We start from the raw sequence: 25,344 nt of genomic DNA, 5'->3' as shown, positions 1-25,344 counted from the left end.
AAAAGGACTTGGCGGGGGAAAAAAGGACATTTCCACATGTGAGCCCCAATTCTCCAGAAGGGAATTTAAATCTGAAGAATCACCCCCACTCAAACATCATCACATTCATGTTATTAAAACAAAATGAAATAAAAACCAAATGAAAACAAAGACCCAAAAGCTTAAGGTTGTAAGCTAAAAATCATGTATTTTTTTTTTAGAATTTCCCTCATTTTATTCATTTTTAAAATTAATATATAATGTATTATTAGTTTCAGGGGTACAGTTCTGTGATTCATCAGTCTTACAAAATTCACAGCACTCACCATAGCACACACCCTCCCCAATGTCTGTCATCCAGCCATCGCATCTCTCCCCTCTACCCCCAGCAACCCTCAGTTTGTTTCCTGAGATTAAAGTCTCTTATGGTTTGTTTCCCTCTCTGGTTGCATCTTGTTTCATTTTTCCTTTTAATGCTAAATCCTAAACCATGAATGATAAAGACTATATTAGCACATGACTTGACTGTTCATAGAAATTACCCTATTTCCTTGATCTTAAAATACATTCCCCCCAATTTTAACATCTCTGAAATTAGATGTTTTATAATTGATGATATCTTAGAATAATAGTTCGAAATTTCTTTTCTTATGATACATCAAGTAATCGTGCCTCCTATAAATGACAGTTCTTCGGGTTCCATGAGATGCAATAGTGGATTCACAGAGACTTCGGCAAATACTCCTCAACTTGGAAGCTCAGACCTGTAGAGGCTCCATTTGAGCTAATTACTCCATGTAAATATCCGGTCCTAGAACATATAAAACCTTTCTTTTCATTTTGACCAGCTTAAAAATCACCAAGCTTGGCATGGACAACCAAAAAAAAATCCCTCAAAGTTATATAAGTTCTAAATTAATTACCTAGCTGGTGCTAGTCTATTAAAAGTACCAAAGGATAACTTCCTAGTTTGTATCAAGAAAGAATTAACCTGACCTCAGACATTCTGGTGGGTTAACATGTCAAAAGGAGAACGAGGATAGGGCCGCTTAACTAGGGAACCACTAGGGATCCGTGATTGCCTTGTCAAGATGCCTGGCAATTGATCAGTAACGGGAAAAGGACCCACTGTAGACAAAGTCTGCCTGCTGCTGGAGGACGTTAAAGCAGCATCAAGTCCTCTGACTTGCAGGGACCTTCTTTTCCTGCATGTTTAGCCACAAAAGCAAAACCATACGGGCTTCAGGATTTTTTCCTAAAAACATAGTGCCAAGCAGTAATTGTTGTATCCACCTTTAAAAAAAAAAAAAGTGTCAAAGACCACACTTTAAAAACTCTCTGGGTGGAGATGATAGAAGTCTGAGCAGGTTCCCATCCTAATGAATCCTGGAGAATCTCCAAGGAGAGTCACTATGGAGAGGAGTTGCATCCTTGTCAAAGAGGGAGGGCCCCTCCAGCAACAATAAAGACCTTGTTCTTTTCCCTGCGAGGAAGCACTGTGCTCCCACCAACGGGAAGCTGTAAATTGCTTTTTTACAAGTCCACAGCGAACGAAACATTAGTACTAAATCTATTGATTGAGCATTATTTTAATTGAGGCTTTTAATGAAGAACTTTGAGACCAGCTTCTGCGGGCTGCATGAGACTGCAGCGTTCTGGGGAAACAGCAGAGGGCACTTGGAGACTAGCATGTCTTCTCCATCGACACGCTTCTTAGTAGCAATCCAGCAAGTTCGAAGGCTGTCAGTCTGAATGGAGCCATTTATCACAGGCTCTCTTTTGCAGTTTCACAATGTCCTGCAAGAATTAGGACTAAAGAAGAGTATGTCTTCGACAAACCTACACTAGTTGCTGCTACACAGATGCATGTGCTTGAAAAACACTCTTGCCAAATTAGCAATGAAAAAAAAATTATCAAGGCATCATAATGTGTAAATCATATTTCAGTCCTTGAAAAAAACTTAATCAAAAGGTTATACATGGAGTAAAATGTCTTTACCTTCTTTTTTTAATTTTAAAAAATTTAGATATCGTTGATATATAACATTGCATCTAGCTTCTTTACCACCTTCTTGATTGTACAGGGTAATGGCTTTTGTTTTCAAAATTGAACCAAGTTTTCTGAGAATCATAATCCCCCTGTGAATGAGAAATTTTTCGCTCTGTGCTATACTACACACTAACATTTTCATGACCTTGCTAAATTTTAAAACTTTCGCATATGGTTCATAGTGAGAGGAATATATTTCTTTGCTTGTATAAATAACTCTGGCTTAGCAAAGAAAACATTGTAAGCATTTGATAACCCAGGGCAGAGGTGGAAGATTTTAACACAAACTGTGTGAAGTACTATAAACTCTAATTTTAAGCTATTTAAAAAAAAGCTCGTTGCCCATGTATAAGTGTTAAATAAACTGCATATGCTTTAAATCTCACATTGAGAGAAAAGCACATTCATTTATAAGTGTACAAAGACCGTCAATTATTTGTATAGTCATCACTACTTTGCATTTAACAAACTAAAAAAGGAAGCAGTGGGGCAGAAATGACAGTCAGCAGAGAATCTAAAAATGCAGAAGCCAAAGAAATTCATAAGTTTTCTTTCTATAGCAATGATACCCAAGATGCTTTCGATATAATCTTTTGAATAAGAACACTGTGTAACAGCATAGGATAAATGCATTGTGGGTCTATGGGAATTGTTATAAAATATGATGGCTTTAATATATTTGAATTCTTCATGACTGCAGGATGGGAGAGGTTTTTATTTCATTTAAAGGGAAAAAAATGCCTATTCTGTAGGCAAATGACTCTTTTATAATACATGTTCCGTAAACCTTAAATAAAAAATAATTTAAATATTATTTCATTTAAAGGGAAAAAATGCCTATTCTGTAGGCAAATGACTCTTTTATAATACATGTTCCGTAAACCTTAAATAAAAAATAATTTAAATATAATACAATCGAATAATTCTGAGTGAATTGCCCTATTCCTAGGAAGCAAAACATGTAACCATATTTACTGATGAATTAGATCATGCAACTAAAAATATTGAGAAAGTGAATAATTGTGATACCTAGCAACTTCTTGAAGATCTTGAGGTAGACTTTCTAAAGATATTACCCTCTAAGTACTTCAGCAAATAAAACAAGCTGAATAAAGGATTTGATAAATTTCCATTCAGGCAAACTTGAGTTTGCTGTCTCAAAGCAGACAGTATAAGGTGAACACAGGTTCTTCTTGCACAAAAATCTGTTTAGCCACCAGAACTTGAAATCCCTACTATTAGAGGTTCTGCTTTGGGAAGGGGTGTGCCATGAAATTGATTCCTCATGCTCTCAGAGCTTCGGATGACTTCCATGGGCATTTCACATTGATTATGTACTTGTGCCTTACTACATCTCCATCGGGGTGCTAGGTGAGACCTTACAATGAGTTCCTTTAGTTGAAAGACTGACACTTAATGGACTATATGGGAGTAGTCTTGAACTGAAGTTTGCAGACCTTCCAGCTTGTGTCTGGGGGTACTAAGGATAGTGCGTCCCATAATTCACTAAGATGGCCTTCCTTAGTCATTTTAGCAATAGTTTCTTAGCACAAAAGAAAATTCGAGGAAATCAGGAGCAAGCCAGGGAATCTGGAGAAGAATTAAGAGGGCTATCCTATAAGAGTATCAAAGTTGAGTCAGGGTCATCCCTGGGTGAAGAATCATTTAGCAGTTGTTTATTGGTAGGCATTTGATGCTAGACACCAATGCTAGGTACTGGAGGCAAGATGAAGACCCTCTTGGTCTTATAGCAGGAAACACAAGAGAAGAAACAGAAGGGGCAAATCATGTCTATTTCACCTGTTTTCTTGTTGTCAGCCTGCATGTGCTTTTGTGCATTTCAAAAATTACATGGTAACTACAGGGCTAGGGGAAATATTTCTAGCTTCTCCCAAAGAATTTAATTTGTGACCAGGAACCATTTACTATCTAGAGAAATCTGAATCAATAACACTTGTCTAGATAAATGAATATATGATGATAAAATATTTTGCGATACAGTGTAATAAAAATGTTTAGTAATACCAGTTTATATCTTCCAGGTACCAACTATCTCAAAAGACTTTTTTTTCTTCTATTAATACAGTCTGCTTATTATATCGATGCAGTATCATTTTCTCTTTCACTAAAGCAATTGAATGTCAAAGAGAATTAAGACATTAAAGTTACATAACTGACCTTAAACAAGGGCACTGAAATAAATAATTAGTCCCCTTTTCCTAAAGCCCGTGTTGCCATATTCGACTCCCCGCCCAGGAAATCACAAATTTTTGGTCGCATGTGTCTCGGTTTTTGTTTTAAGAGCCTAAAAGTGATACATAAAATCAATACATCCCCGTCTCCAAATCTATATTTAAATTCTTTCTTTGGATTGGCATGCCTGGCTGGCTAGGTTGGTCCAGGATGTGATTCTTGATCTCAGGGTTGTGAGTTTGAGCCCTCCGCTGGGTGTATATTAAAAAAATAAATTTGGGGGCACCTGAGTGGCTCAGTGGGTTAAGCCTCTGCCCTCAGCTCAGGTCAGGATCTCAGGGTTCTGGGATAGAGCCCTGCATCGGGTTCTCTGCTCAGCAGGGAGCGTGCTCCCCCCACCCCCGCTGCCCGCCTCCCCGCTGCCTGCCTCTCTGCCTACTTGTGATCTCTCTCTGTTAAATAAATAAATAAAATCTTAATAAAAAAATAAATTTGTCGTTTGGACAAAGAAAACAATAAGCACATTCACAGCAAGTAATTAATAGCTCTTATTACCTAGGTATCAAAAGCTAAGAATGTAGATACATTTTCTTTTTTAACCTCTTTCGGGGCTTAGTTACCAAACAATGAAGAAGAATCCTTCTACACTCCACCCCCTCCTATGACTTCAGGTGCAAACAAAACTAATACAAACAAAAGCAACACAAGATGAAAGGTCCTGTTTAAAAGGCATTTAACATTAAGGTGGCTTTCAGAACAGAGACTGTTAACCCAGTACTTGAGGCCAATGAAAATCAGTGGAAGTGTTTAATGGAGCTCCCAGAACGGGGGAAAACCTCATGAGCTCCACGGCTTTCTTAAAAATGACTCCCAGCAATCTCCAATAACACGAGCGTGATTGCTCTGATGCAGAAAGAAAACATTAATACCTATCTTCCTCAAGTTACCCCGATAGAGAGCTAGCTATCTGGCTCTCTAGACAAGACAGGCAGGTATGCATAGATACACGCTTAACAAGACAAGGGCAACACGACCAGTTCAAAAACATCAAGCCATCCAAATTACAATAGTCACGCCGGGAATACCACCAAGGACCGGTGTATGTCTTTATCCGAGTGACTAAAAATACCTTACAAATCTGGAACAGAAATTATTGTCCCCATTGTACTCATGCACATGAGAGCATGGGATATTGTTTTAAAAGCACTAACAATTAATACCCAATATATTTGCATGGGGAGGAAGAGCAGTGAATTCACAATGAAAAAACCTTAAAAAGGCAAGAAAATGCCCCACTACATGTATTTGCCAGGCACCTTCCTGCTTTCCTGATTCCACATAAATACATCTCTGCATCCACTTTTCAACATGATTAGGAGAGGGTGAATAACACACTTCATTTGGAAATTATTACTTCTTTTCATCACCCTTCAAGCAAATTTAATGGATTAAGTGTATTTATCCCAAGTTTATTGGCAGCGGAGGGCCTGGCTTAGGTCTGGGTAACAAAAGGAGAGAAAGGGAGAAGACAATTGCCCTTCACTGAGCTTCTAGTGCATCCCAGAGCCGTGTTCACACGTTTGCACAGTGGGAGACAAGGCAGGTACCTCTGGTTTACCCAAGGAGACAATTTACACATCTGTCTATTAACACATGGTAGGTAGTTACATTTCCAGGAAACTCACTGACACATCTGTTTATCCTGTGTCTAAGTAAATCTTGGAGTAATTAGCATCAAAACCAGCTGAGAGGTAAGTGGTAGGTGGACCAAAGAGTTTCACGGCAAAAATTTAAATGGTTTCAGAAAATTGGATGCTTTGAAAACAAACTCATCAAGGGGCATACATTTTTTAAGTAGAAATCATCTTACAATTTGTAACTGTTGCACCATTTCTTCTCGGTAGGCGAGTTCCCTTTTCATCTGATCTTGAAAATTATCTGGTAGGAGAAACAAATAGAGAAAGACATTAATTAGAGTTGCAAAATCTTCTTTTAGTATTTTTAGTAAAAATATTACTGATGGTCCCAGAGAAGCCCTTTTCCCTTTTTGATATTTTTAAAAAGGATTGTCTTTTTTTTTTTTTTTTTTAAGTAAATAATGTGGCTGTTGGAAGGGAAGGCTACAAGGCTCCATAATCAGAACAGGCAGCAAATTTTGAGATAGTAAGGTCTGTATCTCATAGTTCACAGCAACCCATAGCCCATCTAGATAGATGGTCCCCCGTGTATAATTACAAGTCAGGTCACCTGGGTGGCTCAGTCGGTTAAGCATCTGTCTTCTGCTCAGGTCATGATCCCAGGGTCCTGGATTTGAGCCCTACAAGCCCCAAGTCCTTGGGCTCAATACTTACTTCTCTCTCTCCCTTTGCCCCTCCCCCTCCTTGGGCATACGCGCTCTCTGTCAAACACATACATAAATCTTAAAAAAAAAAAAAAAAAACCACCAGTCACGTACGTCTGATACAGTCATGTTCTCTACCTCTGCCCATTTGCACAGTCACGTACGTCTGATACAGTCATGTTCTCTACCTCTGCCCATTTGCACAGGTCACAGGTAGAGAGCTTTCACTGTCTTAGGAAATGTGGACCCTTATGCATGCTTGCCATGCCTCCTGGGTGATAAGATGAGGATCTGTTACCCCGGCCTGCCTCACTGCACTCCCAAGAAGCTGATAAACATACTCTGACTCTCCCAGCCTGTGAACTCTCCCTCCTTTTCCATCAGCCTTATTATGTGGTCCTTCATGGGCCAAGAGAGCTCCTACAGACCTTGCCTCCATCTGAGAAGGGGGGAGCTTTGAGAGACATTCTCCTGCAAACTATCTTTGCAGGACATTATCTATCATTTTTATTGTGAAATGAATTTCCATTGCAACCTCTCCAGGTGATCTTTTCTAAAAGTATGGACCCACCAAAAAAAAAGGGACCCACCAAATCCCTTTCCTTCTCCTTTGTTTGTTTTCAAACAAAGCTGGCTAGCTTTGGCATTTTCTGCTTTACATGAGAACCTCACACAATCTCCTATTGACTCCATGGTGGATTGTCAGGGCAGCACTTCGGAAAAATCAGAAACTTTGTCACATTTTTCCTCAGCTCTTCCTTTCACTTCTACAGTCGGTGGTGTGTGACTCCTTCCCGGACTGCCTCCATACTCAACTCCTTTTGCCACTGTCACCTCCCCAACATGGACATCTCTTCCCGGAACAGCTTCCCAACTGACCAGTTGGCCCCTGGTCCCTCCCTCCGCAAATCCCTTTCCTTCTCCTGCTGAAAAATCTGTGATGGCTTCCCAGTGCTTTCAAGAAAATAAATCCTTTACCACTCCTGAGATGATGAATACTTAGAAATTAAAAAGTCCTTTTAATTTTATATTTTTTATTTCTACCTTTCTATACTATTTGAATTCCTTCCCCAACCTCAAGCCTGTTTTAAAAATTAGTTAATTAAATTTAATTAATATTAAATAAATAATATTTAAAATTTATATTAATGATATTAATTATTAATGACATTCTTATTAAATATTATTCATTAATAATATTTATGTATAAATTCATACATAAATACAAATATTATTAGCTAATAATATTATTAATTATTAATAAATTAATTAATTATGAACTAATTTAAAATTAGTTAATTAATTAGTTTATATATAAATATATATTACATATGTGTGTGTATATACATATATACGTATATATGTGTGTGTATGTGTGTGTGTGTATATCTATATATCTATATATTTATATATATATGGGGTTTTTTTTTAGCAGTTTTAGGTTCACAACAAAATTAAGGGGAAGATACAGAGATTTCCCATAAATCCCCTACCCCCACACCTGCATGTCCTCGCTCATTACCAACAATCCCCACCAGAGTAGGACATTTGTTACAACGGATGAACCTACAGTGACACATAATCATCAAAGTCCTTAGTTTACCTTAGGGTTCATTGCTGGTATTGTATATTCTATGGATTTAAACAAATATACAATGGCATATATTTACCATTATAAGATCAGAATATCTACCAGTATAATATCAGAGAAAATACGAGTATTTTCACTGCCCTAAATCCTCTGTGCTTTGCCTATTCATGCCTTTCCTCCATCAACCCCTAGCAACCATTGATCATTCATTGTCTCCATAGTTTTGCCTTTTATATATTTTTTAAAAAGACCCATTCCCTGGTCTCACCTCTGAATTTGATATGAGAGGTATTGTAATAGGGGTAAGTACATGGCACAATGCAAGGGTCAAGGGGAGTTAAGGGGCTAGAAATGCTTAAGCAGAGATGTAGAGAACAGTATTTTAAACAAAGACATGGCAAGAGGCATAAGGAAGAGCAAGTGGCTCAGTTGGTTGAAGCAAAAAGGGTAGAGGAAACCCCTGCACCCCATCACCCACCAAACCTGAATGCGGCACCTCTCTGGGATTCCACTGCAGACTGGAATGATGATACTTAGTCCTCACTTAATTCATGCATATTTGTCTATGATTGTACATTTAAAATAGTTCATTAAGGTAAAATTTTTTTTAAAAAGCCATTAAAGTATTAGAAAAATGGTGAATATTTTTATAAAAATTGGGTGGGAACAGATATCAAAGACAGAAAAACCGAAAAAGGAAAAAATTGATAGATTTGATTGGACAAAAATTTAAAACTTTGGTATGACAATAAACTACAAACAAACCAAACCCTCAACACACAAAAGATCATGGCCAACATCTAAAGGTCATTGATATAAACAAAAGAATATTTGTAATATGACAAAGACTTCATATATTAGTATAAAAAGTGTCCATAGAAATCAGTAAGAAGAACACATTAAAAGAAATATGACAAGAGAATATAATGGGCATTTACAAAACCTACAGCTGGAAAGTAGACATGGAAAGTGCTCAATGTCCCTAACATTGAAAGGAAACAATACGAGCTACCATTTTTCCTTAAGTTGGAAGAGATTAAAAGAAAAAGTGAGATGTGGTGTTCCAAGAATGGAAGTGTAAGTTAGTACAATCTTTCTGCAAAGCAACTAGAAATTACATACCAAGAGCTATAAGAAGTTCCTAGTCTTAAACACAGCAATCCTTTCAAGAGTTTATTGTAGGGGAATCATTATAGATACACAAAAGGATTTAGTTCCAGTAATGTCCACCATCTAAAACTTTGATGACTTTAATGTCTAACATAAAAGTATATTTATAAACTCAAAGTGGATTAAAGACCTAAATGTGAGACCTCCAAACCATAAAAAATCCTAAATAAGAGAGATCAAGCAGTAATTTCTCTGACATCAGCCATAGAAATATTTTTCTAGATATGTCTCCTCAGGCAAAGGAAACAAAAGCAAAAATAAACTATTGGGACTACATCAAAATAAAAAGCTTTTGCACAGTGACGGAAACTGTCTACAAAACCAAAAGGCAACATACTCAATGGGAGAAAATTTTTACCTAAATAGACATTTTTTTTCCCAAAGAAGATATCCAGATGGACAACAGACACATGAAAAAAATTCTAAGTATCACCCATCATCAGAGAAATGCAAATCAAAACTGCCATGAGATCTGGTTATACCTTACCCCTGTCAGAATGGGTAAAATGAAAGACACAAGAAACAAACAATGTTGGTGAGGATGTAGAGATAAAAGAATCTTTGTGTACTATTCATGGAAATGTAAAGCTGTGCATCCAGTGTAGGAAACAGTATGGAGGTTCCTCAAAAAATTAAAAATAGAAATATCATATAATCCAATAATTCCACTACTGGGTATTTACCCAAAGAAAACAAAAACACTTATTTGAAAAGATATATGTACCTCTATGTTTACTGCAGCATTATGTACAATAGTCAATATACAAAAGCAACCTAAGGGTCTATTAATAGATAAACAGATAAAGAAGATGTGGTATAGATAAACACAATGGAATATTATACAGCCATTAAAAGGATGAAGGGTTAAAAAAAATTTCTTTCTTTCTTTCTTTCTTTCTTTCTCCATTTGGGACAACATGGACAGACCCAAAGGATACTATATGCTAAGTGAAATAATTCAGAGAAAGACAAATACCATATGATTTCACTCATATGTGGATTCTAAAAAATAAATGAGTAAAACAAAAAGAAGAATCAGACCTATAAATACAGAAAATGAACTACCAGTTGCCAGAGGAAAAGGGGATGAGAGGATGGGCAAAATGGGGGAAGGGGAATGGGAGTTATAGGCTTCCCATCATGGAATGATTAAGTCATGGGGATAAAAGGCACAGTATAGAGAATATCATCTATGGTATTGTACTAGGTTGTACGGTGACAGATGTTAGCTACACTTGTGGTGAGGGGAGCACAACTTACAGAGATGCTGAATGACTACATTGTACACCTGAAACTAATATAACATTGTGTGTCAATTAAATTCAATTAAAAACATTTTAAAAAGAAAGTACCTCTATGACCACTCTGTAGTAATGGAAAGAGGCTCATGTTAAGTGAAAAACAGGAGGGTAAAAAAATGGGGTATATAATATTTCATTTCATTTTTAAAAAAATGATTCAATATGCATTTAAAAAGCTGAAACTCCAAAATGTTACCATTGGTTATCTCCAGGTGACAAGATTATGGGTGATTTCTCTTTCTTTTTCTTTGTATTTCTGTATGTTTACAGTTTCCTATATCAGGCATGTGTATAAGTTTTGAGATATAAATATTATTAATTGGCAAATGGGAAAAAAAACCCTAAAATTTCTATTATGTTTTAAAGGTTGATGAAGGCACAATTTAAGTGGAGAGGAAAAAAAAATCATTAAGCCAGTTTCTCTAATGAGACTCACTTAAAACCCAACTATTTCTGGAAAACGATTATATAAAAGGAGGTAGCAGAGGAAAGTACCTACGTGCCATGTGCCAGCCAACATAGTAGCAAGCACCGTGCTCTGCAAACACAGACAGTTTGAAAGCACAGTGTTTACAAACAGCAATAAAAACTATGCAACCTACATTCCCAGGACCAAAAAGAAGAAAATCCGTATGGTACATCTGGTCTACCCACTAGATTCCACTCATCAAGGAATAGGCTTTAGCACTTTCTTTGTTTACATTGTGTTCATTTTTTTATCACTACTTTTGACAACTGTTGGACCTTTTCATCCATACTGTGTTTTAGAATTCCCCACTGTCCCCTCTCTGGAGGATGATGCAAAAAAAAAAAAAAAAAAAAAAAAGAGGAAACGACTCAATGTAGAATGATTGCAGTAACAGCCAGAGGTGAAAGATGGGACAACCATATTCAAGTAGATGAAATATAGTTTGTTTTTAATAAAAGTAACCTTAACAGTAATATGGAAGAGTAGCTCTTTATAAGAATCTAAAATGATGACATAGTCAAAATCTACCAAGGAAGTATTTCTCGAAGCCCCAGTCACTGGGCTTTCCCTGTCATAACTGACTGGCCTTTCCATCAGTTCTCTCAAGTGCCATGAATTTGTCACATGCAAATCCAAGGACTCACTAATGAGTGAGTCCACTTATGAGTGAGTCCACTTATGTGAGTCCACTCACATAAGTCCACTTATTAGTGAGTCCACTTATGAGTCCTCACTAATCTCCTTTATACAACTGTTTTCAGTTTCCCAATATCATTGTTCATTGTTGGTTTTAATCTCTTTGAACAGAACACCAGAATGGATACCAGTCATGTACTGAGAGCATGTCCTGTGTCCACAATAAAGCAGGTGCCATGCAGGCAGCAACAGAACACCCTTTCCTGAACCTATGGACAATGCCGTGGGATAGAGGAGAGTAGCAGGTGCAAAACAATCAGAGAGGAATCAGCACAAACACCTGTGGAGCTAGATATGAACATTGCAGGACATCAGGAAGGAGTGCCTACTGTAAAAGCAAGGAGGCTTCCTAGAGGTGGTGGCTTGAACTGTGTCCCACATGATTAGGAACACTTAGATGAGGGGAGGCATTCCAGACTAGAGAAACAGTCTGCAGAGGTGGAAAGCAAAGGGAGAGAGTGATCTGTAGGATAACTGGAGATCAGTAAGGAGGTAAGATCAGAGAGGCATGGCAGGCCAATTATAGAGAGTTTTGAGAATCAATCAGGAGTTAAATTAGATACAACATGATCAACAGGAGGGGATCACTATAGCTTCTTGGGTAGAAGGGTTGGAACCAGAAGTAGAGCTCTGGCAAGCCTGGGCCGATGGCAGTGGGCAGAAAGGGCTGGACTGGGGAAGATAGGAGAGGACCCAGCATACTCTGTTGCAGTAAAGAGGGCCTTCTCCACTGGTTGCCTTCTCCAGCAACTCTGGCAGGTCCCTAGTTCAGGGCTGAGTTGGTACCGGTGGCTAGTGGCAAGAAAGTAAAATGGATGAAAACTACAGCCAAGGGATGGATGCCGTAAGAAAGGAAAGTATAGGGCTCTGGGAGAGAAGGGAGGAAGAAGTGACATAGTTGTTAGGAAAGGGGGACTCAATGATTTTGGTGGCAAGAATGACTTCCAGATATACAGCAAGGAGAGACACTTGCTTGTTCTTTCTCCTCCAAACTTCTGCTCCCAAGTATGGAGACTTGCTTTCTCCTCCTCTTCCTCCTCCCTCCTTCCTCCTCCCCCCAACCCTCTTCCTCATCTTTCTCTTCTCCCATCCTTCTGATGTTTACCTTTACTGTCTCCAAGCCTACAATTCATTCTTGTGGTCCTTATTAGCCCTAAGAACGACAACAAGAAGGCTAAGAAAAATTCAGAAATTGAACGTATTTTAGAAATGCTTTTTTAGAGCTCAGTGCTAATAACCTCCTCTCCCTCCTCCTACATCCTTACCACCACCATCCTAGCTGACAGTACCAAGCACATCTCTCGGGCTGGGCTATGCACAGTTCCTCTCATTTACCCCTTGTGCCCTCTAACGAGATAGGAATTATCTGGCCCATTTGACGGTTTCCAAGGTCCCAAAACCAGGAAGTGGCAGAGCCCCAGAGCAAACTCAGGTCTGGGGTCCTAATCCTCCCATGTGATAACTTAGCCGAGGTCCTCAGGGTTCTAACTAAACCACGCTTTACGCTTTACGTGTCATGACTGAGAGTTCCCTTCCTAGTAAATGGCTGTGCGAAACTGGCCAGGATTCCTCTATGCTTCCCTCTGATGTGGCTTCACAAAGTTCCGTTTTGCCCTCTCCATCTGAGCAGATCTCAGTCTGTCTGCCCGCCTCATGGCCTCTCACGTTTAGTTAACAAGCATGTAATGCACATTTGCTATTTTCATTGGTGTGAAATTAACTGCCTCTTTGTGGTATGTCTAAACCACGCATTATTCAAACTTAGGCACACACATGCCACTTCCTTGGTCAGTGGAGTATGCTGCAGATAAAAAACAGGAAAATTTTGTTGTTGTTCTTTAATTAAAGTGTATCATGTATGTGGTAATCACAGAAGATTAGCTTTAATGCAAAAGGATGAATGAAAGGTCTGAATCAAAATGGGCCGGTTGTGCCATGGTATTTTAACAGAAACTTATACCTACGGTATGGCAGGGCAATTAAGAAGGAAAATGTACCAATCCTTATAAATTACTTAATTCCTTGAAATGATTAATTAGGTTTTATCAAGGGGATAAATTATGGATACGCTGACATTATGGGAAGTTAGGTGGGTATTTTAGTGGTTCATTGGAACTTTGGCCCACTCTGCTGGACTTAAACACAAGGACTTGCAAATTCAACAATGAGGTAAACATCAGCTTATAGGAAACAAATAATTCAGTGTCTGCTCATTACTGCAAAGAACTGGGTGTTAAAATACTGTTTTAGAAATGAGAGAATCATGGATCCTTTGGTTTGTAAGATTTTAGAGATATTTTCTAAATGTTTCTTTCTCTTTTTCTCGAAGCCACAATGTCACACTATTACACTATTACACACTAACACACTATTACAAGCTACAGGCCATTCTCTACACTTCCATCTTACTGGAGGCCTCAGCAGGCAGTCTCGAAATTCCAAAGTCTGAAGCTTTGTGAACGCCGAGCCTCCCCTGTGGGTACCGAGAGATCACAAACTTGGCAGACCGCACTGTTCCTTGTGGTCAGAGCACTCTTCCATCAAAGCATCCTGTTTCCATCCCTGCTAAGTGTTCAGTGGAACTCAGTTTGAGATGTGCCAGGAACCCAGTCCTCTTCAAAGCCTCCACCCGAGAAGGCACCTCTTGGAGTTGTGCTGACATTGGAGAAGCCCTGGTGAACGCAGACCTCCATGCTTCTATTATTAAAATTGTCACAAGCACTGAAAAATCTCCCAGATGCTAGTCTGTGGCCCTCACACAGGAATTGCCAATGTGAGTTTTGTAGTTCCCAGATCCATAACACGCTGACATTTTTAAAATGGGTCCCAGAAAAAACTAATATTAAATTTATAGAATTCAAAGCATAGGTTTACATACTGATTTCTTTCCCACTATCCTTTCTCTGGAGTGAAGAAAAAGAACAGGACCAAACAGAACAGGACACTCCAAAAAGTTTTAAAATATACCACTGTGACATCTTTGTCCAAATGTGACCCAGCCCAAGGTTGGTGAATTTTAGAAATGCGGACACCTAGCACTAAATTCTAGGACTCTGGGAATAGAACCAACTGTTTTTATGCTACCGTATCTGCCACCAAATTTGGATGGAATTTTAACATTAAATATGGAGAATCCAAAACTGCTAAATTATACTAATCTCAGTCAATAAAAGAAATACATGTGTACTGAATTGTTACATTTTAAATCTTCATCTTTATACACATTTCAAGCACCAGGAATCTCTCCAGCTATATCCAAGAATAAAAATTAATTGTTCCTTTGTTTTTTCTACCTTGGAGAATAAAAATACCTGAGTAATTCTTTTGTTTATATATAAACACAAAATCCTATCTATATATAGATATATAATCTAAAAATATCAAAGTATTTAAATACATCTACGTATTTAATGATATATTTGCCTACATATTTTAAATACATATAATACATACACACAGATACACATATATCGATACAATAAATACCAAAATGTTCTCATAAGAAATTTTTTTGGTGAGCATATATAACATATATGCATATCAAAGCATATATAACACTAAAATTTCTGAACATTTAGGCAGAGGCCACGGGAAGGCCCCATGGCATTTTACACAAGCACTTCATACTTAAGAGACAATTTTTAAGCCTAATAATAGAAAAGTCATCATGTATCATAATGTAATAAAATAAAAGTGATTTCTTACTGAATACTGGGAAAGACGTATTTCCTTTTAACACTTGGAATTCTTGTTCTAGTCGTCTCCGTAAATCTATTTGTTCAAATAAAACCTTCTGAAGTTCTTCTAATAAAGAAAAACAGAAGAGTCATTTTACTAATCTTTACAAATAACTCTCCAGAGAACTGTTATATATGGCAATTTATTATTATAAGACGAAATATTTTACCAGTTTAAAAAGTGTTGCATAGACATAGGATAGATTTTGTGCAGAAATCCATGAATATAAATCAATGTAATATATTATTTTAAAGTATTATATTACAGTGTCATGTATTGATTGATATGTATGCATTAATCTCAATTATATCCACCCAATGGTCCATATATTATTCATATGTTGCTTGTCAAGCTTAAAGTATGGTGTAGAACGAAAATATCCTCCTATTATCTCCATGGTCTTTTGAAGCTAAGAGAAGTTCTACAGAATTAAAACTCTTCCTTACCTTTCCCCATATTTTCAACATCCTTCTTGAGCGAATGAGGTGAATTTGTCTCTTGCGTGTGTTCACCTTTTAAAAAAAGAAGAAAAAAATATTGGTTTTGTGCAATCTATTTTCTGTAAGTTTTCTTTTTCATTTTCTTTTTTTAAAAAATATTTTATTTATTTATTTTAGGGAGAGCACGAGGGGGAGGGAGAGAAACCCAAACAGATTCTACGCTGAGCGCTGAGCTGCACGCCAGGCTCCATCTCACAACCCCGAGAGCCCGACCTGAGCCAAAACCGGGAGTTGGACACTCGACCGACTGAGCCACACAGGTGCCCCCCCCTTTTTTTTTTTAATATTTTATTTATTTGACAGACAAAGATCACAAGTAGGCAGAGAGGCAGGCAGAGAGAGAGAGAGGAGGAAGCAGGCTCCCTGCAGAGCAGAGAGCCCGACATGGGGCTCGATCCCAGGACCCTGGGATCATGACCTGAGCCGAAGGCAGAGGCTTTAACCCACTGAGCCACCCAGGCACCCTTTGTTTTCTTTTAATATCTATGAAGGAGCTCGGTTAATAGAACTTGAAAGCAGGAGTTCTCAGAACCAAACGCTGTCCCCATTTACTCGTGTGTGAGCTGGGGTGGGGGGGACGCAGTCTGCCTAGCCTGAAGTGGGAGCCCCCCACTGCTCTCCACCCTCTACAGTGCAGGTGCTTGCTCCATGGGCAAAAGAGGAGATTGAACTGTTAACAGATCTGTCTCCAGAAGAATTCCGATCAGAGTCCCTCTCCTTCCAGACGTGAGGGCCCCTAGCAGCAACTGCAGACCGTCAAGGCTGTGGAGGCAGAAATCTCTTGCCTTCCTGGGTCATCACAACTTGGGGGCAGTGAGAAAGAAACAGGACAAGGCTTTTGTTCTCCTTAGGAGAGAATGTATAAGCCTGGAGTTTTCCTAAAAATTGATAGTTTTTTTTTTTTTTAATTAGCCTAAAACAGAGGTGTATTTGAAATAAGTTGCTATTTTTGCTATTTTTGGATGATAGTTTCGGAAGGACTTGGTCTTCAACCAATGAAAACTAGACTGTGGATAAAGGCCTGGTGCTGTTCTTCTCTATTTTGTTCTTGTGCTAACTAGAATGACGGCACGCTAAGAAAATGGCTTTATGTACAGTCATACATTGAGTCAAATGTAACCTAGAAGACATAAATAAACTAAAGGTATCTGATCATTTAGGTAACCAGAATTTGTTTTTCCAACTTCAACCTGCTATCTGCAAAAACCCACGAATATAATTAAGCTTGCCATTTTCATGTGCAAGAGGACAGACCAAGGTGCTCTTGGGTTTCATGGATTCCCCCTTCCTGGACCCCCTGGGTTAGCTCCTTCCTTTGTGCCCGTGGTGCTGTCTGCTTATTCACTTTCCACACACCCCAGGCTGTGCGCTACCTGAGGACAGGGACTCTGTGTTTCCTGCATGGCCAGTGCTTAGCAGAATGCTGAACACATCATAGGTACTCAATAAAGTGTTTTCAGTTGTTACCGAAAGGAACCGCATGAGGTCATATATTCTAAATTATAGTATAGGCCAGAATGCATCATTTCAATTCTCTCCTCACCATTCATTCATTTCCCTTCCTCAGCAAGAAATAGAATATAATGGCTAGGAGGAATACTGAGAGACTTCACTATCAAGGTAAAAATTCCTACAAAGAGGGAAATGGAATTTCTGCACAAAGCAGTGGCCTACACAATCAAGGACAGTCAAGACAATTTTTAATGTGATATTATAAATGGGGATTCTTCATTCTACCTGACAACCTCTGGGAGTAAGCATTTGCAGGAATGAGTGAATACATATATGTGTGTGTGTGTATACATATATGTGAACATACATATATGCAAATACTCCTGCATATGTGCATAGTGATAAAAAGATGCTTCCCCCTCTCTTTCCATCATTATGACAATAATATCTTAGGTATCCCTCAGTTCCGTAATGACAGGCCTTTTCTCTACTATCTAGATCATATCTGTAAACCTCATTCTCACTTTCGTCTTGGACACGATCTCTTTCTATAGGTTTTGAGCATTCAAATCTTGGCTTTCGTCTCCATGTAGAATAATGAAAATATCTGTGAAGCATTTAAAATATACACTTCACTCTGATTCCTAGAAAATACTATGAACTGAAAGAAGAGTAACATGAAGTTTGATAATAAATCATGAATACATAAACCAAGAATAATGGCATTTTGAGATGAAAATAAATGCATATTATGGGCAGTTTTACTTCTGTTTTCTGCGGGCTCAGCCAATCACTTAGATGCATAGCTGTTTCATACTCACATACAATGTTGAGTCTGAGCAAGAGAAGAAACAAGCATGCATCTATGTCTGCAACCATCTGCCGGGCAGAGGGAAAGTTTACCACCCTTCCACCAAAATCCACTCGAAAGGACATTAAATGAGACCGTCCATTTCTGAATAGGCAACTCTGGAAGCCATGTCCTAATCACATTTATAGACCTTCTTGATTCATTGGTGTATTTTGTGCACTGTTTAACTTGTGTTACGTTTCAGTTGGATAATTAAATTTAAAATTTGAACTATGAAACATAAACATGTGTTTCTTTTCTACTTCACAGTGAAGAGGTTGACATAGGTGTGAAACCATTAAACACATGGCTAGTGCATGGGAACTACTTTGAACCACAAGCAAATCTACAGATAATATTAAGTTTTTTCTCTTCATCGGCTTTGTGGAGCTTTTATTAATAATTTACAGCGGTGTCTTATCTCAAATAGATACTTTGTGGCAACTTCTCAGTAAAACCTGCCAATTTGGAACCTGGAAGATTCAAATGTCTCACTTATAAAGGGTTTTTTTAAATGGTTAAATGTTAGGTAAATAAGGAGCACAGATGCTTTTCTGTATCTTTTACTGGACCGTTGCCTTTTGTATATTACTAATCTGTGAAACCAGATTGTTAATGGTGGTTAAAAATGACCTCTGGGAGCCTGGATATGTTTGTTCACTATTACTGCTAATGTTTTCCATCTGGTTTAAAAAAAAAAAGGCAGCCTAATACTAGATTAAATAAATGAGATTTACTTGACAATGAGCTTCCAATTTTTATAAATATTCCATTAGGTTAAATGCATTTTACTTTTACAAAATTAATGAATGTGTTTGAAGACTATCGAGAAATTAAAAAGCTTACTTTCTTTCTCACTCTATTTCTCCTTATGGGGAAAAAAGTTACAAAAAGGCAGGGAGATATCTTAATTGTATAGAGTTATAAGAGGGAAAATTATAAAATGGAAGGAACATCCTTCTTAGAGGCCAGGCTTAAATATATCTTAAGTCAGACTGTCAAAGAAAAGAGTAGGGTGGCTTAAAGTTGGGGAGTAATGGATGATAAGGGCATAAAATGGATCCATTGGACTGACGTGACTGGAAGCTGTTGCTCGGGGACATGTCTACACCAGGACTCTAAAAGCACACGTTCATGGAGCCAGTTGGCCGTGACCTTCACCACTTCTCATGAATTCTGCCTGCCCTGAACACAGGAGCAGCACAGTGTGGCATTGGGGAAAACCACACCCCTCCTGAGTGCTCTGGAGGCCACAGAGCCTGAGACCACAGGGTTCCTGCTCCTGTGGTCTCTCCAGGATCCTCAGCACCAGGTGGTCCCACATTCCAGGTGAAATTTCTACCCCACCTTGGTTCTGCCCTCACAAAACCATCAGAAACTAGAAGTGTGGGGCGCCTGGGTGGCTCAGTGGGTTAAGCCTCTGCCTTCAGCTCAGGTCATGATCTCAGGGTCCTGGGATGGAGCCCCGCATCAGGCTCTCTGCTCGGCAGGGAGCCTGCTTCCCCCCTCTCTCTGCCTGACTCTGTCTACTTGTGATCTCTCTCTCTCTCTCTCAAATAAATAAATAAAATCTTAAAAAAAAAAAAAAAGAAAGAAAGAAACGAAAACTAGAAGTGCCACAAGGGTGGATGTGAGAATATGCCACACCAAAGCAGACATGAGCAGTGAAAAGCCAATGAGGACGAAAATGGAATACCCAGGGTGGGGTGGGGATAGGAACAATCCAAAACAGGCAACAGATTCTTTAGCACCACCTTTCAAGGAGCGAGGGTAATTACTTTCTCTTAAATATCATGGCACACCTCTGCTCAAGAACCATGCAATGGTTTCCCAGGGTCTACATCGCATAATCCACTCGAAATTCCTCCCCCAGTGCATCCAGGTTCTCCAACAACCCTGTTCCGTCAAGCTGAGCCAAGTCACCTTTCTCTACCAGCAAGCACAAACCCTTTCCTCTAGTTGGGCCTTCAGTCCTCATATCCACTGGCTCTGACTTATGTTTTTGTCCTTCCCAAGGTGCCCCGTCCATAACGAGAATGCCACCCAGGTCCCTGCACTTCCATAAAGCCTTTCCCAACTTCTGCAAGTGTTGTTGATCCAGTCCTCTCCAATCTTCATTCAACCACCTGATGTTGTGGGGTTTCAACTTGGCAAGCCTAGTCCTCCCCGGCTAGAAAATCTGCTTTCTGAGGGCAGAAGGACCTTGCCCAGTAGGTAACCCTATCACCTCTACCTTAGGGAGGAGCACAAATACTGTTTGCTCTTAATTTAATTCAATCTGGTTTGCGAAAGAAATACAAAGCAATGTTACTTTCAATCCTCAATTGTCATAAGGGGTTTTAAAGCAGGAACTCAACCCTATGAATCACAAAGCACATTCTGATCCGGAGCTGAAGGCACACTCGATATTTTCAGTTCACTGAGAAAGTCTGTGATGTTTGTCTTTTTGTTCCTTTCTGACATTTTGAAAATTCCTTTCGGAGCTAAATTCATAACACTGAATTTTAACCAAAACATGAAAATATTAATGTTTATGTGTGCCGTGACCTCCAAGGGCAAAAATACCTTATGTTTTCAGAGCTTATTTAATTTTAAGAGTCAAACGAGTAGGTCAGATGACCTGTTCAGTTGGTGGTCATGGGACAGGGCAAAAAGCTGATTCAATTGATAAATTGCTCTTCTCAGACTAAACTTGAATTCAATAAACAAGATCATTCCAATACTGCACCCTGCATGTGTATAGGGTTTGCTAATTATGCAGGGTACAATATGTAATGCCTGACGTCTGGATGAAGGGTTAAAACGCTGACATCCACCCATTCCTTCTATGGAAATACCTTCTCTCTCCTTTCCTTCCTCCCCTGGGGGTTCTACTCCCTGGAGCCTGAAACTAGCATTCAGGGGCAGTGCCCCAGGCCACTGCCCAGGGGCTAGCAAGCTGCTTAGCACTAAAAGGGCTTTTATGTTCCTTAGGGACCCTGACCGGACTGGACATTGTTGACAACACTTGGTGGAAAACATTTGGAGAAAATGCTCCCAGTGGAAAAAATGGTGTCATTCAATTGTATACTGAAGAATAAATTGAGCCAAGGAAACTATTTTGTTTTGGGGCTAAGCCTCTACCTAAGACACGTGTGCTCCCTAACATTTGGATGAAGAGTGGAGATTTCAGTCAAACATCCAGATGTTTCTGGAGCTGGCCGGGGGCTGGGTGGGGGCAGTGTGCGGGGTGTCCTGTGCTGCCCTAGTTACTCTGGCCAGCGAGGAGCCTGGAAGACCAGCTGCGGTTGCAGAGACTATGGTTTGCACCAGCGAAGTCACACCCTTCGGGCTGGGCAGGAGGCTCTGTTCTCCGCTTCCCAAGAGCTTCAGCCCAGGGCCTGGCCTTCTATGCAATGGAACTGCCTTTATACAGGTTTAACTCCCAAATAAACACTACTTTCTAATCATTAAACTTAATTTTAGAAATGGGTTTAATTTCAATTTCCTGGGCTTTTTACTTTCTCTTTCTCCAACAACCCGATCTTAGAGGTACAACGCAGATGGGGTCGAAGTTCATCTGCAGTTAGCCTAACTGGTGCATTTAACGATCACCAAAATGCCACGCAACATACAGTTTTGAGAAGTTTTTAAGAAAACTTGCATTATGGCATTAAAAAAATCAATGACACAGAAAACGAGGTTAAAAAATTTTCTCCTCTATCAATAGGACACAGACTTCTGCTTATTTCTTGGTGTTAAATTCTACATTAGGGATGCCTGGGTGGCTCAGTTTGTTAAGCCACTGTCTTCAGCTCAGGTCATGATCCCATGGTCCTGGGATGGAGTCCCATGTTGGGCTCCTTGCTCAACGGGGAGCCTGCTTCTCCCTCTGCCTCTGCCCGCCTCTCTGCCTGCTTGTGCTCTCTCTAACAAATAAATAAATGAATAAATAAGATCTTAAAAAAAAAATTCTACATTAAATTCTTCCCTGTGATGTTTGGCACTTCATTGAGGTCAGAGAACAGAAGAGAATAGAAAATCAATACTACGGGAGAAGGTATGCTACAGTATGAACTAATATTAACTCCATTTGCGAAAAACAGGAGTAAGAACAAGGTTAATGCCAGGGAAACAATAGCAAACTAAGAGTTACAACTTTAAAATTTACAATAAAAATTTATTGCAAGTTTGTATACACATCTCTTCTTGAATTAGTACACCTTGGATTTACTTAGAATTTTCTGGAATTTCAAAACCTGTGCTTTTAATACATGTTTTTTGTTTTTTGTTTTTTTTGGGGGGGTCTGGAGAATTTTTCACTGTCCTCTATCTCCTTACATGTCACATAAATTTTTAAAAAATCATGAGGAAGAGGGAGATTTTTAAAAAATAAATAAAAGGAAACTGATTTCTGAAACATGGGGATAATTTAATTTTGAATACGAACATTGAAAAACTTCAAAATTCATTGTTCATTAAAATGTCTGTAGTAATTCAGAGGTGGGAGGTTTCATCGAATTTTACAGGTGAATAAACAGAGGCACAAAGCCGTTATTTACCTAAAGTCACCTAGTGAGAGAATTAAAACTGAGATCCACCAGTTGTACTCCTTAGAATTTTTCTTCTTCTTTTCCTTTTTTTTTTTTAAATCATAAGCATGTTCTAAGATTGAATGGAATAATAAATCAGAGTGCCTCATTCGCTATATATTCATGAGAAGTGTAACTGCTTCTTACTATCCTCAGAAATCCGTCCATAGCATATTAAGTACACTAGAGAATCATACCAGCGAAAATCAAATTGATTTTAAAACTTCTATACATATAACAAGATGCAGCCACGCTCGAGTCCAATGGTGCTGGCGTTTCTACAATGAAATGTATTGAAATCGGGGATGACTCCACTTCCATGATTTCCTTGACCTGCCGTAGCTTTGAGCTGTCTCACCAGCTTACCCCACTGCATTCAATTTCAAATCACTTAACTTCACTAAAGTTATTCAAAACGGATATGCAAAACCTTACTTTGGGATTGCAAGCAAAATGCTGTCATTTATATTTTTCAGTAGGTAATATTTTGACCAAACTACCAACCCCCCTAACCTATATTACTTGGTTTTAAGCCATGGGTCTAATTTTAAAGGACCTATGGATAAAAGTTCTATAGTCTACTGAGGAGTTTTGGCTGCTTAAAAACTTCATGTTTGGTCCTTCTAATTATATAGAAATAGAATATCCACTGTGTAAGGGATAGAATACCCCATGTGTAAGGGTCATGATTATTAGCAGGGAGGTTCTTAAAAAATCATTTAAAGATACCATCCTTTAGGGGCACCTGGGTGGCTCAGTGGGTTAAAGCCTCAGCCTTTGCTCAGGCCATGATCCCAGGGTCTTGGAATTGAGCCCCGCATTGGGCTCTCTGCTCACTGGAAAGCCTGCTTCCCCCTCTCTCTCCGCTTGCCTCTCTGCCTACTTGTGATCTTTGTCTGTCAAATAAATAAATAAAATCTTAAAAAAAAAAATACCATCCTTTAGATTCCTGAAAAGTAACACTTACTAATGAGGCTGAAAGATTGAAGGAAAACTAAATTTAATTAAAATGATGAGCTAAAAAAGAAAATAAACTGGAAATAAGTATTGTTGCTAAACTGAATTTGTATTGGGAAACAATTGAAGTATCTATACTTTAAAGATATGTCTATATCCTTACGTGTTTTAAGAAAGGACATAGAAATTTCTTGATAAACTGCATTTATCATGGCCATGGGAGTAAAAAATTCATATCAAAATCAAAAACTGCATCCTGACTTATTAGGTGGTTTGAAAAGACACTTTATTCTTCTACGTTATACTGCATGTGTGCTGACATAAAATACTGATATTTTCCAATAATAATGATTGGATTAAACACTGATTAAGGAACACACGCTTCCATAAACCTTATCTGACCATATGTTTTGCAGACCATTATTATAGTGCTCATACAGCATTACAGCTTATCTTTCTTCCTCTCTTGATTGGAAGCAACCGGAGGGCACAGAATAGTATAGATTCTAACTCTGAATTCCCAGTGCCTAGCAAAGTATCTCGCACAGGGTAGGCATTTGGAAGTATTTTTGGAGTCATTGAGTAAATAAATTAACGAATGCGATCACGTAGATGTGGAAGTTAACAGTTGTCACATGGGAAGAAATACACCTCCATTCACAGGCAGGGTGTTCTGGATAAAGCATTCTACTCCTACCGCTCCAAAGCAGCTAATCACAGGCCTTCATAATTTCATTGGCTCTTCTGGATTTTTGATGCTTTGTTAAACAAATGATTTCTTGGAGTCTGACCACAAGTAAATATATTAATACCAAAACTTAGGTCAAGCGGGTGCCCACTCTGGGATATTTCTCAAATACGCATTTCAATACAAAGACCATGAGCTAATTGTCCCTGTCAGACAGGAGAGCTGAAGTCCCACAACGACCCAAAGTCCTGAACATTTTTGGTGTTTAAAACATTATCTCCATATGCTCAGCAAAAGAACCATAAGGATGAAATTCTTGTGACCCAAGATTCCAAGATAAATTTAACAAAATGAACATTTGTTCATTTCAATAATCTCTGCCATCCTTTCCATGTCCTACCTACTCCCATTCAATACAGAATAATCATATAACTTAACCTACTACCTACCTATTCTTCTGAATAATGTGAGAATAAAATTGTAATATGGAAAATCAATGTGGAGCAAGTTTCTCCGGGAATCTCTATCAAATTAATTATTGCGAGGAAGGGACTAGTAATATATCAATAGTATGACTAGGTATTATTATCAACATAACGATTGACTGTACTACACTAAGCTCTAGGCACTGTGGAATTTTTATGTGAACACTGATCCTGACTATACTTTTCCTTACTTCCTTTTGGCATTTGTATTTCTGTCTCAATATCCAACAACAGTGGACTCCGTGGTTTCTATCCATGCTGTCTCCCATTCTTGGAGTTCTGATGGCTTTTCAGGCTTTACTGAACTTACTAA

General features: G+C 38.7%; 1 protein-coding gene across 3 annotated transcripts in view; it reads right to left on the bottom strand.

The window, feature by feature from the left end:
- SKOR2 (SKI family transcriptional corepressor 2) overlaps positions 1-25,344 on the bottom strand; it is a 52,626-nt gene that overhangs the window by 7,633 nt on the left and 19,649 nt on the right. For all 3 annotated transcript variants that reach the window (XM_082699816.1, XM_082699814.1, XM_082699815.1), the window contains 3 exons: positions 15,975-16,040; positions 15,496-15,594; positions 6,093-6,160 (listed from right to left, as the gene is read on the bottom strand). In XM_082699816.1, the coding sequence (XP_082555942.1) occupies positions 6,093-6,160; positions 15,496-15,594; positions 15,975-16,040 (233 nt within the window). The remainder of the gene's footprint in view (positions 1-6,092; positions 6,161-15,495; positions 15,595-15,974; positions 16,041-25,344) is intronic.

Source organism: Mustela nivalis, assembly GCF_964662115.1.
Source record: "Mustela nivalis genome assembly, chromosome: 14".
Lineage (NCBI taxonomy): Eukaryota > Metazoa > Chordata > Mammalia > Carnivora > Mustelidae > Mustela > Mustela nivalis.
The sequence above is the reverse complement of the archived record's forward strand: the minus strand, read 5'-3'. Positions and strand labels throughout refer to the sequence as shown.